Raw genomic sequence first — 14671 nt, forward strand, 5'->3', positions numbered from 1 at the left:
AGTGGAAGAAGTCCAGTGGCTTTTAATGTAACAGAGTATGAAAACTTCACTGAGTATAAGAAAGTCATTGACATACGGTTTCAGACTCCACATTGCAACTAACTTCTAAAAAACTACCACTTGTTCAACTTTGGATAACATCAAAGAAGAATACCTACTTTGGATAATATCAAAGAAGAATAAATTTCAATTATCTGAAAAGGCTATTAAAACATGTCTCCCTTCCCCAGATTTTATTATTCTATTTCAACAACAAAAAAACCCCACAAATGACAAGACAATATAGAAACATATGAGTATCCAGTTATCTCATATAAAACAAAACATTAAAAAATATGTAAAACTTTAAGACAAATACTACTCTATTCAGGAATTTTTTGAGAACTATATTTCATAAAAATGTTTATTTATGTTAATATAGAATATTTATCAGTTATTTTAAATGAATTAAACATTCAATTTCTTTCAGCTTTACTTTTAAATTCAACTTAATTTTTTATTAAACATTTCTTGTTAAATGAAAGCTAACAGAATTCATTGCCAAAATATCTGCACAAGAAATATTTAAGAAATGAAGAGCATTGTAAATGGTAAAAATGAGAATATTTTTAAAACTTCCTTTTTCCTGTTAATTGCTTTAAAACCTAATTGTCTAAAAAATAATAATAACAAAGGATGGGAGGAGATGGAACTTTAGTAAGGTTCTTATCCTATACATGTAATGATGTATCATTTAAAAGGATACATCATTAAAAGGATATGTTACAATGTACACTATAAACCGAGATACAAGCCAATAGTAGAGATAAAACAGAATCATTACAAAAACTAAGCTGATCCAAAAGAAAGTAGGAAAAAAGAACAAAGAATAGATGAGACAAATAGAATATAAGATGACAGATTTAAATACAATCAATACTTACATTAATGTAGATGGTCCAAAGATATGTTAAAGCAATTAAATAATCCTTCAATTAAAAATACATAAATTTTTAAAAAAGATATGAATGTTTATAGTGGGGAAGGTTGTGGTGAGGGAGGCAGGGGATGCAAAAGGTATAAGGGAACTCTGTACCTTCCACTCAATTTTGCTTGTAACTAAAACTCTACAAGGTAAGTCAATTAAAAAAATTCACCTCTCATTATAGTAATTACACACTTGTCTGCCATCTTTGAATTAAGGTCTGTAAAGGCAGGGACTATATATATCGTCTTCTCTGCTATGTATCAGTGCAACATTTTTCATCATTATCTACTGATCTCTAAACATACTCCTCCAAAAAAAAATAATAAAGAAACAAACTCTGAAAATGACTTAGAATACAAAACAACTGTAAGTAGACTCCAGTACTCTTGCCTGGAAAATCGCATGGATGGAGGAGCCTGGTAGGCTGCAGTCCATGGGGTCGCTGAGGGTCGGACACGACTGAGTGACTTCACTTTCACTTTTCACTTTCATGCATTAGAGAAGGAAATGGCAACCCACTCCAGTGTTCTTGCCTGGAGAATCCCAGGGAAGGGGAGCCTGGTGGGCTGCCGTCTATGGGGTCGCACAGAGTCAGACACGACTGAAGCGACTTAGCAGCAGCAGCACCAGCAGCAGACAACAGATGTGCAAGAAGAGCATATAGACATTTTATCTTTTAAGGAAAATATATCTAATGAGAACAAAATGCAAAGTACCACATGAATATCCCTGGAAAAAAATACTTGGAGATTTTCAGATCATGATAAACTCTCTAGTTTTTCTTTGAATAAAACTAATTCTTCAGTTATAGTAATCAGTCAAAAGAGACTTGTTTTCCTAAAACTCATTTTCCAATTAGAAAGTATAATTATTCTGAAAATATCTATTCAAACGCAAGACAGGTTTTCAAGAAACACAAAGCAATAGTAACTCACCTCTGTATAGGACATAGCATAACCATATTTTTATAATGTACTTAACAGGCGTAGTAAAAGTTAGCTCTGTCATCTCTTTTGAGATAAATAATAATCTTTTGTAAAATTAAAGCTAAAAGAAAAATAATCAGCTAATCTATTTTTCCCCAAAGGAAAAACTCTAAAATATTAATGTGTTTTATTTCCATATCCTTTACATAGTTTGAGCAGATTGTTTAGCACATTAACTCACTAAGAACCTACTATGCCATAAAATATCTGGAATATTTCCAAAGATAATAACTTTAATAGACCTAAATATTATTAATCTAAGAGTACACATTTGTGGAAATTACTTCAAAAGGGGGAAAAAAACCTATCCTACTGAATTATTCCTTAACATACTTATTGTAAAACTTATTTCCTCTTCTTTGGCTTCTTTTTACTATTTTCATTGTTCTATAATTTGCTAATGTATCAATTTTTAAATGTTCCCAAATATCTAATTAGTAACTGTTTCCAGTGAACTTAAAATCAAGAACAAAGCAATGTTTGACAGATACAGTACCTGACAGAGGATGTTCTTGGCCCGTGATCTCTGGAGTCCATTACCCAACCAACATGACACTCTAGAGGGGGATTTGTACTATGTCTTGTTTTTCTCTTTCTTGGACTCTAAGGAAAAAGAAGTCAAACATTGCAATTACTTTCAGTAGTGTGAACCTCACAAGTAAATTAAAACCCTCTGACTATAAACCAACTCAAACATTTTCATACTGTGGATGACACATTATGAAATCATATGAAGTCACAAAACTCAAACATCTCACACACAAGTTACAAAACTTAGCAAGGCTAAGGTTTCAACACAAGGATTAAAGAAAACACAGCTTAAAATGATTCTTTATTACACCTTCTGGTCATCTTTAATTAACACTATCCATGAAATTAAAAGACACTTACTCCTTGGAAGGAAAGTTATGACCAACCTAGATAGCATATTCAAAAGCAGAGACATTACTTTGCCAACAAAGGTCCATCTAGTCGAGGCTATGGTTTTTCCTGTGGTCATGTATGGATGTGAGAGTTGGACTGTGAAGAAGGCTGAGTGCTGAAGAATTGATGCTTTTGAACTGTGGTGTTGGAGAAGACTATTGAGAGTCCCTTGGACTGCAAGGACATCCAACCAGTCCATTCTGAAGGAGATCAGCCTTGGGGTTTCTTTGGAAGGAATGATGCTGAAGCTGAAACTCCAGTCCTTTGGCCACCTCATGCGAAGAGCTGACTCATTGGAAAAGCCTCTGATGCTGGGAGGGATTGGAGGCAGGAGGAGAAGGGGACGACAGAGGATGAGATGGCTGGATGGCATCACTGACTCGATGGATGTGAGTCTGAGTGAACTCTGGGAGTTGGTGATGGACAGGGAGGCCTGGCGTGCTGCGATTCATGGGGTGGCAAAGAGTCAGACATGACTGAGCGACTGAACTGATCTGATTGTAAAGAAGTTATTCCTTAACCTGAGAAGACATCACTATGGTAAAATATCTTTTTTTTTTTTTTAACAAATTCCTGTAACTTAAAATACAATTTTTTATTGTGATAGAAACTAAAAAAGTTTCATTTTGTAATGGTGAAGTATACAAAATGTAGGCTTTATATTTTTGGTGTTCTGTGTACCTTTACATCAATGGCTTTGGGTTCTTTAACAGGATAAAATCTTGGTGTTTTATTTGGATCTTGTAATCGAGGTGTTCGTGGTGTCTTGGGTGTCCTTGCAGGGTAAATTCTGGGAGATTCTGGAACTGCTGTGGGCAATGAACGGGCCATTGTTGCTGAAGATACTTCTGAAACATCAAACAGCTTCTGAGCTAATTCATCAGTCAAATCTGCCAAAAAAAAAAAAAAAGCTGTTAAAAGTATTTCAGTGCTAGAAAAATTATTTTATTACTGAGAACAAGGATAATTCTGAAATTCTCTATTCTCAGAGTACTTTTTTCATTAGAAATATTTCAAATATACAAGAAAGAATTTAAAAACAAAAAAACACTTGTCTACACATCATCTAGATAACTAAATTTTAATTTTGCTTCGTTTCAAACTTTTTTTTTAAAGAAAAATATGCCTAATAACCTTTCCTAATCCCATTTTGCTTTTCCTCCTCAGAGATAACCAGGCTCTTAAATTTGATATTTTTATCTATATATGTAATAATATTATTTTGCATAATTAACTTGATATAAATGGTATCACAGTATAATATCATTTTGCAGGCTTTTTCAGTCAATATTTTGTTTGTGACCATTATTCAAGTTCTATTAATATAGCTTTGGTTTATTCATTTACACTGCAGAATATCATGTTGTATACAAATATTATAATTTATTCATTCTCCTGAAGACAGTGTTTTTACATTTTTGGTATAATCAATAGTGCTGCAGTAAACATTGCTGAAAATGTCTCTGTACAGGTATGAGTATTTCTCTAGGGTTTATATCTGAAATGGAAATACTGAGTCAAGTGCAATGTGCATCGTCTGGTTTACTAAATATTGTTTGCCAACCTGCTTTCTATAGTGGTTTCACCAATTCATACTTTTGACTAGCAGTTATCTTGGTCAAGGCTAGGTTTTGCTTAGACTTTTAAATACTTTTCCATCTCATGGGATTTAAAAGGTATTCACATTTCTTTGGCTACTAGTGAAGTTGAGCATATTTTTATACAGTTAGTACTCAGATTTCCCTTGTGTGAGCTTGCCATTCATATCCTTTTGATTATTTTTCTGTTGGGTTGCTTGTATTAATTAGTTTGTGAAAATCTTAAGGTAAAACACTAAGTAAGCAAGCAAACAAATCAAGTTAAAGTGTCAAAACTGCAGGCTCTATTTCTACATGGTTTTTCTTCAGACTTACCAACTTCTTTTGATTCATACAATAAACTTTTGTTCACTCAACAAATATTACTGAGTACTTAATACATTCCAAGTACTATTTAGACACAAGTTTGTAAACTCAAAAGGGAACTAACCCACTCTGTTACCTAGTCTCACTATCTTGGTATTTTCCTTCCTAGTCCATTATCTTTACTGTTGCCGGGATAATTATTCTGAGGAGCAAATTAGGTCATTTCACATTTCTACTTAAAAATTTTCAGGTTTTCCCCATTGCCTCTAGGAGAGGCATTGGCTCTTTAGCATGGCATATAATACTCTCCTGATTGTGCTTCAGTTTTGCTTCTATTGTCATTCTCCATTTCAGTCTTGACGCCCCAAATAGCAACCTACTTCTTATTCCTATTTTCTGTTGTTCTTGTTTTCTTGTGTCATATCTTTTCATATGCTTTTCCCTGTATCTAAAAGTCCCTTTCCCTCATCTTTTTACACCCAATTAGACTCACATCATTCCTTTAAAATCCAGCACAAATCCTGAGTACTTTCTCTGGGAATGTGTAGCATTGTTCAAACATCTTCTGCCAACAGAATTAACCATTAATCAATTATTTTTTGTGCCACCTCTGCATTTTTATCCATTTATTTTTAGATTCATTAAATTGAAATTTATTTTCTTATATATCTTCCATTAAATGCTAGCTGTAAATCTCAGTGTTTCTCTGAAAGCAAGGGCCACAATCTATATATGTACACCAGGATCTACAATTGTACCTAGGAAAAAGTATATCCCCATCCAATGACTGAAAAACTTAACTGAATTGTGTTAATGGTATTTTTCTGTATGGTAAGATGATACACAATCTCAGGGGTTAAAAGTAGGAGCATACACTGAAAAATATGGTAAATCCAGTGCCCTTGTAAAAGAAATATTCAAAGATCTAGGAGCAGTAACAACCCAGAAATCCTAAGTGTCCTAGCATCTAGATTATGGCTTCTAAATTCCACTTCCCACTGATCAGTCTCCTTTAAAAAAAAAAAAAGCCTGAAGCACAAAGTATTATAAAAGCCTAGAAAATCTTGAGCCAGAAAGCGATGAAGTTAAAAATGAAAATATTAGCATGGTTCATGAAGACATAGCAGCAAACTTTAGGAGACACTGCCAGTCAAAACAATGACCGAATTGGCCTAAGAACATCAAATAAACAGACCCCATGAGTTCATAATGGTTACTTTAAAACTTAATCAAATTTCTAGGCTGCTATGGCACCAACTCATTATTCTGAAAATGATCAATAGAATACAAGAAAATGAAAAAGAATTTAACCTGTCTTTTTTGTAAATTGAATTCCAGAATAAATAAAGAGTTAATTAAAAGAAAAAATTCTTCCTTACAGAATTCTAGGTTAAGAAACATAAAAGGAATAACAAAATTAGAAGATGACTATTTTGCAACTTTAGTGAAATAGAGGATCAGGAAAATATTCATCAATACCTGCTAAAATCATTTGGTAAAATGCTGAGGAGAGATTTAATGACCCATGAAAGAAATAATTGTTATACTAACTTCTGTAAAAGGAAAAACTTCGGCTTTGAGAACAACACTTTGAAGAGAATAAAAAGACAAGCCACAGAATGTCAAACAGTATTTGTAAAACACACATATGATAAAGGACTATTATCCAAGATACACAAAGGATTGTCAAAATTCAACAACAATAACAACAAAAACCTGATTAGAAAATGGGCCAGAGACCTAATAGACGCCTTACCAAAGAAGATATATAGATGGCAAAAAGCACACGGAGATACTCCACATCAGATATCATCAGGGAACTGCAAAGTAAGACAACAATGAGATTGTGCAACACATCTATTAGACTGGCCAAAACCCAGAACACTGACAACACTAACAAATGCGGATGAAAATATGAAGTAACAGGAACTTTCATTCACGGTGGTATTGTAGAAATGAAAAATGGTACAGCCACTTTGGAAGACAGTTTGGAAGTTTCATACAAAACTAAACATACTCTTACATACCATCAAGGAGTCACCCTCCTTGGTACTTACCCAAAGGAGCTGAAAACTTTCGTCCACACAAAAATCTGCACATGGATATTTAAAGCAGTATTATTTATAACTGCCCAAACTTGGAAGCAACCACATGTCGTTTAGTAGGTAAGTGGATAAATAAATGCTATATATGACACTATAATGATGACTACATCTCATTATACATTTATCCAAATCAACAGGATATACAACACCAAGAGTAAATGCTGGGACTTCCCTGGTGGTCCAGGGAATCCTCATACCAATTCAGGGTACACGGGTTTGATATCTGGTCTGGGAAGATTCCACATGTCACAGAGCAACTAAGCCCAGGAGCTACAACTACTGAGCCCACACGCGGCAACTACTGAAGCCCACATGCCTGGGGCCCATGCTCAGCAACAAGAGAAGCCACTGTAATGAGAAGCCCTCACACAACTAGAGTAGGCCCCACTCACTGCAAATACAGAAAGCTCACACACAGCAACAAAGGGCAAGAACAGCCAAAAATAAATTAAAAACTTTTAAAAGAATAAGAAAAACAGAAACTAAAAAAAAAAAAAAAAAAGTAAATGCTAATGTAACTATGGACTTTTGCTGATTATGATGTGTGAACATAGGCTCATCAATAGTAACAAACGTACCACTCTGATGTGGGCTGTTGCTCTGAGGAGGCAACCTCTTTCACCAGATGGGTAATAGCTAGTAAGCTAGGGTCAGGGTGTAAATGTGAAATTTCTGTACCCTCCTCTAAATTTTGCCATGAGCCTAAAACTGCTCTAGCAACAAAAGCCTTGGGGGAAAAAAAATTTAAGGGAAACTTTATGATGAATAGATTAGGCTGATAACATCTAAACTCAGTGATAACATCAGTAAACATGCTCAGGTGCTTCAGTCCTGTCCAACTCTCTCAAAGAGAGAGTCCATATATCATGGACTAGAGCCCTCCATGCTCCTCTGTCCATGGGATCCTCCAGGCAAGAATACTGAAGTAGGTTGCCATTTCCTTCTCCAGGGGATCTTCCCGATCCAAGGGATTGAACCTGAGTATCCTGTGTCTCCTGCATTGCAGGCTGATTTTTCACAGCTGAGCCACAAGGGGAAGCCCAAGATAAGTACATGGGAGTTCATTAACAGTTTTCTCTGCTTTTATCTTTATCTGAACATTTTCATATTAAAAAGTTAAAGTTTTATTTCAGTCTTACATTTATTTTATTCCAGGTTTAATTAGGTCTGAATTTGACCCATCACCAAGAGCAGATATACCAGTTTTATGAAGATAAAGATCTATAGAGTACTTTTTGTTATCTCAAAAGAAACATTTTACAAAATTTGTGTAGTGTATCATTTACCAATTTATAATATTTTCACAAAAAAAATTACCAAAAATAGTTAAGAAAATTGCAAGTACATAAAATATGTTCAGTACAAAAATTATATTACTAGAAATATAAGTAGTTAGGAAATAAGAATACATTAAAAGTATTTTTTATAAAATACAAAGATGACATATAAATATCATTTAGATATTATAACTTCTTTTTAGTTAAAATCATGGGCCATCTCTTATATGTGAATGTTCAAAATAGCATTTTCCATAATAGCCAAAAGTGGAAAAAGAAAACAAATATACACCTATTTCCAAATGGATAAACAAAATGAAGTATGTCCATACTATAGAACACTACACCTTACAAGAAGGAGAGAAGCACCAACATAAGCAACAACATGGATTAATGTCAAAATTATTATATTAATTGAAAGAAGCCAAACACATTGACTACATATACATCCCATTTATATGAAATTTCTAGGAAGTGCATAAACATAAAGACAGAAAGCAGATCACTGGTTACATCAGACTGAAATTGAGTGCTGACATTGACTGCAAATGATTGTGAGGGAACTTTTAGCATGATGCAATTTAAAAATAATTATGGGGGACTTCCCTGGTGACCCAGTGGCTAAGACTCCATATTCCTAATGCACGGGGCCTGGGTTTGATACCTGGTCAGGGAACTAGATCCCACATGCTGCGACTAAGACCCAGCACAGTTAAATAAATTTAAAAACAGAAACAAAACAACTAAATTATGGCACTGGTGTACAAATACACAAATTTACTGACATTAATCACACTATACACTTAAAGTGAGTTAATTTTGTGTAAATTATACCTCAAAAAAGCTTTAAAACACAGAAGACCAGGCCATCTGCTCTTTGGGAACATCAATTGTGATCGTCTACCATACAATTTCTGCTAAAAAGTTTATCAAATAAGACTGATATTTCAAGGATTAGGCTAAAGTACTAATTTTCAAAGTGCAGTCCCAACCAGTGGGAATAGCAAGAGAACTAGAATTAGAAGTGGAGACTGAAAATGAGACTAAATTGCTGTAATCTCATAAGAAAGTGGTTTCTTAAGATGAGATCTACTTATTCCTAATGAAGATGCTGTGAAGAATGTAGAAATGACAACAAAGAATTTAGAATACTGTATAAACTTAGTTGCTAAAGCAGTGGCAGGGTTTGAGAGGACTGACTCCAATTTTGAAAGAAGATCTACTGTGGGTAAAATGCTATCAAACAGCATTAAATGTCACAGAGAAATTGTTCATGAAATGAAGAGTCAACCAATTCAGTGGACTTGATAGTTCTCTTATTTTAAGAAACTGCCACAGCCACCCCAACTTTCAGCAACCACAACCCTGATCGTCAACAGCCATCAACACTGAGGCGAGGCCCTCTGCCAGGAAAAGGACTGTTACAACTTACTGAAGGCTCTGATGATGGTTATCATTTTTTTAAGCAATAAAATACTTTTAAATTAAGATATGCTCATTTTAATTTTAGACATAATGCTATTGCACACTTAACAGACCACAGTATAGTGTACACATACTGTATACTGACTGTAAAACCAAAAATTCATGTGACTTGCTTCACTGTGGTATTTACTTTATTATGGTGGTCTGGAACCAAATACAAAATATCTCTGAGGTATGCCTGTATCTCTCAAGACCCTACAAACATTGAAAGAATAAAAAAGGAATATTACTAAAAACACACCCCAAAATAGACAAACTCTTTAATATATAAACTACAAAAGTTCACTCAAAAAAAGCTAGATTACCTAAATAGGCCCATGTCTCTTTAAAAAATTAATTAGTAGTTAAAAACATTTCAACAATTCTAGACCCAGATGACTTCACTGGCAAATTCTACCACGCCTATAAGGAATCAAAATACAGAAGAGGAGGGAATGCTTACTAACTCATTTATAAGGCAGTATTCCCTGATACCAAAATCAAGCAAAGATAATCCAAGAAAAACCAATATTCTTCATTCCGCTAAAAAAAAAGCAAATGGAATCTAACAGTGTATAAAAAGGGTAATATGTCACAGTCAAATAAGGTTTATACTGGGCTCATTATTTGAAAATAATTCAATGCAATTCACAATACAAATAAGCTAATTAAGACAAACATGTAATCATTTCAAAAGATCCAGAAAAAAAAATCCCCCCCCCAAAAAAAATCAGCATCCATTCATGATTAAAAACTCTCAGGAGAATAGTATTGAAACATGTATATTACCATTTGTGAAATAGATCACCAGTCCAAGTTCAATGCATGAAACAGGGTACTCAAAGCCAGTGCACTGGGACAACCCAGAAGGACGGGATGGGGAGGGAGGTGAGGGGGCAATTCAGGATGGGGGACACATGTATACCCATAGCTGATTCATGTCAATGTATGGCATAAACCACCACAATACTGTAAAGTAATTAGCCTCCAAATAAAATAAATAAGAATTTTTAAAAAACTCTCAGTACACTAGAAATAAAATCTACAACTATTATCATACTTAATGGTGAAAGACTGAATGCTTTCCTCCTAAAATCAGAAACAATGCAAGGATGTCTTGTAACTTCTATTCAACATCATGTTGGAGGTCCCAATCAATGTAATAAGACAATAAATGAAAGTATATAAAAATAAGAAATGAACTGCAGCTATTCACAGACAACATGATTATCTATGCAGAAATCGATCAATGTAAAATATATTGAAGAATCTACAGAAAGAGCTACTAGAACTATTACTGGTAAGTTTATCAATATCACAGGATACACAGCTGTGTTAGTCAGGATTCTCCAGAGTAAAGGAACCAACAGGATAGAAAAGAAGATTTAATATGAGGAATTGGCTTACAAGATTATGGAGGATGATAAATCTCACAATCTGTCATCTATTAGCTGGAAACTTAGAAAAGCCAGTGATGTAATTCAGCTCTGAGACCTAGGGAAGTTGATGATATAAATACCAATCTAAGATGAGACGAGACGTCCCAGTCAATAAGACAGCAAAAAAGGAGCAAATTCCTCCTTCCTCCACATTTTTGTTCTATTCAGACCTTCAGTGGACTCGATGATGTCCACCCATACTGAGGATGGCAATCTACCATGCCCAACAATTCAGATACTTATCTCATGTAGAAAAAGCGTCACAGAGACACCCAGAAGCAATGTCTAACCAGACATCCGGTTATCCTCTGATTCAGTTAAGCTGACACTTAAAATTAACATCACAAAGAATAATATGAAAAAAATCTATCCTATTTCTATATACTAGCAATAAATAATGGATAATAAAAATTTTAAAGCACCATTTATAGCAACACCAAAATCATAATATACTTAAGGACATAGGTAACAAAATGTGTACAAAATACAACAAAAACCATAAGACACTGAAGAACAAATACTTAAAAGGAGAAGTATACCATATTCATAGACTGGAAGATTCAATTCTGTTAAAATTTTATAATTCTTCCTAAACTGTAGATTCAGTGCAGTTCCAATCAAAATACTAGTTGGAATTTTTATAGACATCGATAAGCTATTTTTATAATTTATGTGAAAATGCAAGGAAACTAGAATAGTCAAAATATTTTGGAAATAAAAAGAGAAAAAAAGGTGGACGGCACATATTGATTTTTAAGATTACAGTTATAAGGACTTCCCTGGTGGTCCAATGGTTAAGAATTTGTCTTCCAATGTAGGGAACATGGGTTCAATCCCTGGTCAAGGAATTAAGATCCCACATGCCACAGAGCAACTAAATCCAAGCACTGCAACTATAGAGCCTGTGCGCCGCAACTAGAAAAAACCCCCTTGCACTGCAACAAAGGCCCAACACAACCAAAAAAGAAAAAAGTTCTGCTCTTCAAAAGGTGCTCTTTTTTTGGCCACACCACACAGTTTTTGCAAGATCACAGTTCTCCAACCAGAGATTAAACCAGGCCACAACAGAGAAAGTCCTAGATCCTAACCACTAGACCACCAAGGAACTCCCAATAGGCATTCTTAAGAAATGAAAAGATAAATCTTTAGATTGGGGGAAGATATGTGAAAATTACATAGGAATCAAAAGACGCTTACTCCTTGGAAGGAAAGTTATGACCAACCTAGATAGCATATTCAAAAGCAGAGATATTCTTTTGCCAGCAAAGGTCCGTCTAGTCAAGGCTATGGTTTTTCCAGTAGTCATGTATGGATGTAAGAGTTGGACTGTGAAGAAGGCTGAGCGCTGAAGAATTGATGCTTTTGAACTGTGGTGTTAGAGAAGACTCTTGAGAGTCCCTTGGACTGCAAGGAGATCCAACCAGTCCATTCTGAAGGAGATCAGCCCTGGGTGTTCTTTGGAAGGAATGATGCTGAAGCTGAAACTCCAGTCCTTTGGCCACCTCATGCGAAGAGCTGACTCACTGGAAAAGACTCTGATGCTGGGAGGGATTGGGGGCAGGAGGAGAAGGGGACGACAGAGGATGAGATGGCTGGATGGCATCACTGACTCGATGGACATGAGTTTGAGTGAACTCTGGGAGTTGATGATGGACAGGGAGGCCTGGCGTGCTGCAATTCATGGGGTTGCAAAGAGTCAGACACGACTGAGCGACTGAAATGAACTGAACTGAATAAAGACTTGGATTAGAATAAAGAACTCTGAAAGCTCAGCAAGGAAACAACTAAAAAAAAAAAAAATCTCAAAATACTTGAGCAATCACTTCACCAAAGATATACCAATAGCAAAAAAAAAAAAAAAAAAAAATGCTCAGCACTGTTAGTCATAATGAGACACTGCTGCTGCTGCTAAGTCGCTTCAGTCGTGTCTGACTCTGTGCGACCCCAGAGATGGCAGCGCACCAGGCTTCCCCATCCCTGGGATTCTCCAGGCAAGAACACTGGAGTGGGTTGCCATTTCCTTCTCCAATGCGTGAAAGTGAAAAGTCAAAGTGAAGTCGCTCAGTCGTGTCCGACTCTAGCGACCCCATGGACTGCAGCCCACCAGGCTCCTCCATCCACGGGATTCTCTAGGCAAAAGTACTGGAGTGGGGTGCCATTGCCTTCTCCATAATGAGACACTACTACATACCTAATAGAAAGGGAAAAATATTTTAAAACTTTGCAATACCAACTGCTGGTGAAGACATGGAGCAATGGGAACCCTCATACATTACTGGTGGGAATGCAAAGTGACATAGCCACTTTGGAAAACCATTAGACAGTTTCTTATAAAGTTAAAAACACTTACCACATGATCCAGCAATCCCACTCCAAGTATTTACCCAACTGACATGAAAACTTATCATCTTACCAAAACCTATAAGCAAATATTTATAGCATCTTTATTCACAATCACCAAAAATTAAAAACAAGCCACATGTTCTTCAACTAATGGTAAATTGCTTATATCCATGTGAAGGAATATTACTTACCAATAAAAAGGACACACAAAATATGGGTGAATCTCAAATGCATTACTGTATTTACATTACTGTAAATAAAAGAAGCCAGACACAAAGGGTTACACTCCATACAATTCCATTTATATGATATTCTGGTAAAGGCAAAATTATAGAAGTAGAAAACAGAAAACAGGCTGCCAAAGGCTAGGCATGGGGTTGGCTACAAAGAGGCATAGGAGAATTTGAGCAGAGTAATAGAACTTTGCTGTAATTTGAGTAGTTGGTAATTACAAGACTATGCATTTGTCAAAATTCCCAAATCTGTATATGCAAAAAGTGAAATTTATTGAGTATAAATGATATCTTTTAAAAAAAGAAATAAAAAAGACAATTCTGGATCCCTGTAAAGTGGAATGAAAGGAAGGAGACAGTTTAGGAGTTATTATAATTAACCAATGTAAAATGATGGTAGCTTTTGTGTGATAGAAGTAGTGAAGATGAGAAGTGGTTAGGTTCTGGATATATTTTAAAGGATAATGGAAATAATCTGCCAAGGAATAAGAAATAAGAGGTTGAAAAAGAAAGAGATCAAAAATAACATCAAGATTTTTTTTCCCCTGTACAACTAGAAAGATACAGTTAACATATCATAGAGATGTGGAAGTCTGGGAGAATTCCTTGGAAAGGGGTGGGAATTCAGACTTTCAATTTTCACCATATGAAGTTTGACATGTTTATAAAATATCCAAGTGAAACTGCTGAAACACAGTTATTTATTCAGAATACAGGATGGAGTCTGTACATATAAATTTGATAGTCACTTTTATGCATTGGAGAAGGAAATGGCAATCCACTCCAGTGTTCTTGCCTGGAGAATCCCAGGGACGGGGGAGCCTGGTGGGTGCCGTCTCTGGGGTTGCACAGAGTCAGACACAACTGAAGCGACTTAGCAGCAGCAGCAGCAGCAGTATAAGGATTGGAGAAGGCAATGGCACCCCACTCCAGTACTCTTGTCTGGAATATCCCATGGATGGAGGAGCCTGGTAGGCTGCAGTCCATGGGGTCGCTAAGAGTCGGATACAACTGATCGACTTCACATTC

At 35.4% G+C, this 14671-nt stretch overlaps 1 protein-coding gene across 8 annotated transcripts in view; it reads right to left on the reverse strand.

Moving 5' to 3' along the window:
* LARP1B (La ribonucleoprotein 1B) overlaps window positions 1–14671 on the reverse strand; it is a 140584-nt gene that overhangs the window by 28370 nt on the left and 97543 nt on the right. For 6 of the 8 annotated variants that reach the window (XM_061384202.1, XM_061384205.1, XM_061384204.1 and 3 more), the window contains 2 exons: window positions 3559–3767; window positions 2450–2556 (listed from right to left, as the gene is read on the reverse strand). In XM_061384202.1, coding sequence (XP_061240186.1) covers window positions 2450–2556; window positions 3559–3767 — 316 coding nt within the window. Of the gene's footprint in view, window positions 1–2449; window positions 2557–3558; window positions 3768–6537; window positions 6602–14671 lie in introns of those variants that run through there. The other 2 variants (XM_061384210.1, XM_061384208.1) reach the window with 2 other exon arrangements.

The sequence above is a fragment of the Bos javanicus genome, chromosome 17, assembly GCF_032452875.1.
Source record: "Bos javanicus breed banteng chromosome 17, ARS-OSU_banteng_1.0, whole genome shotgun sequence".
Lineage (NCBI taxonomy): Eukaryota > Metazoa > Chordata > Mammalia > Artiodactyla > Bovidae > Bos > Bos javanicus.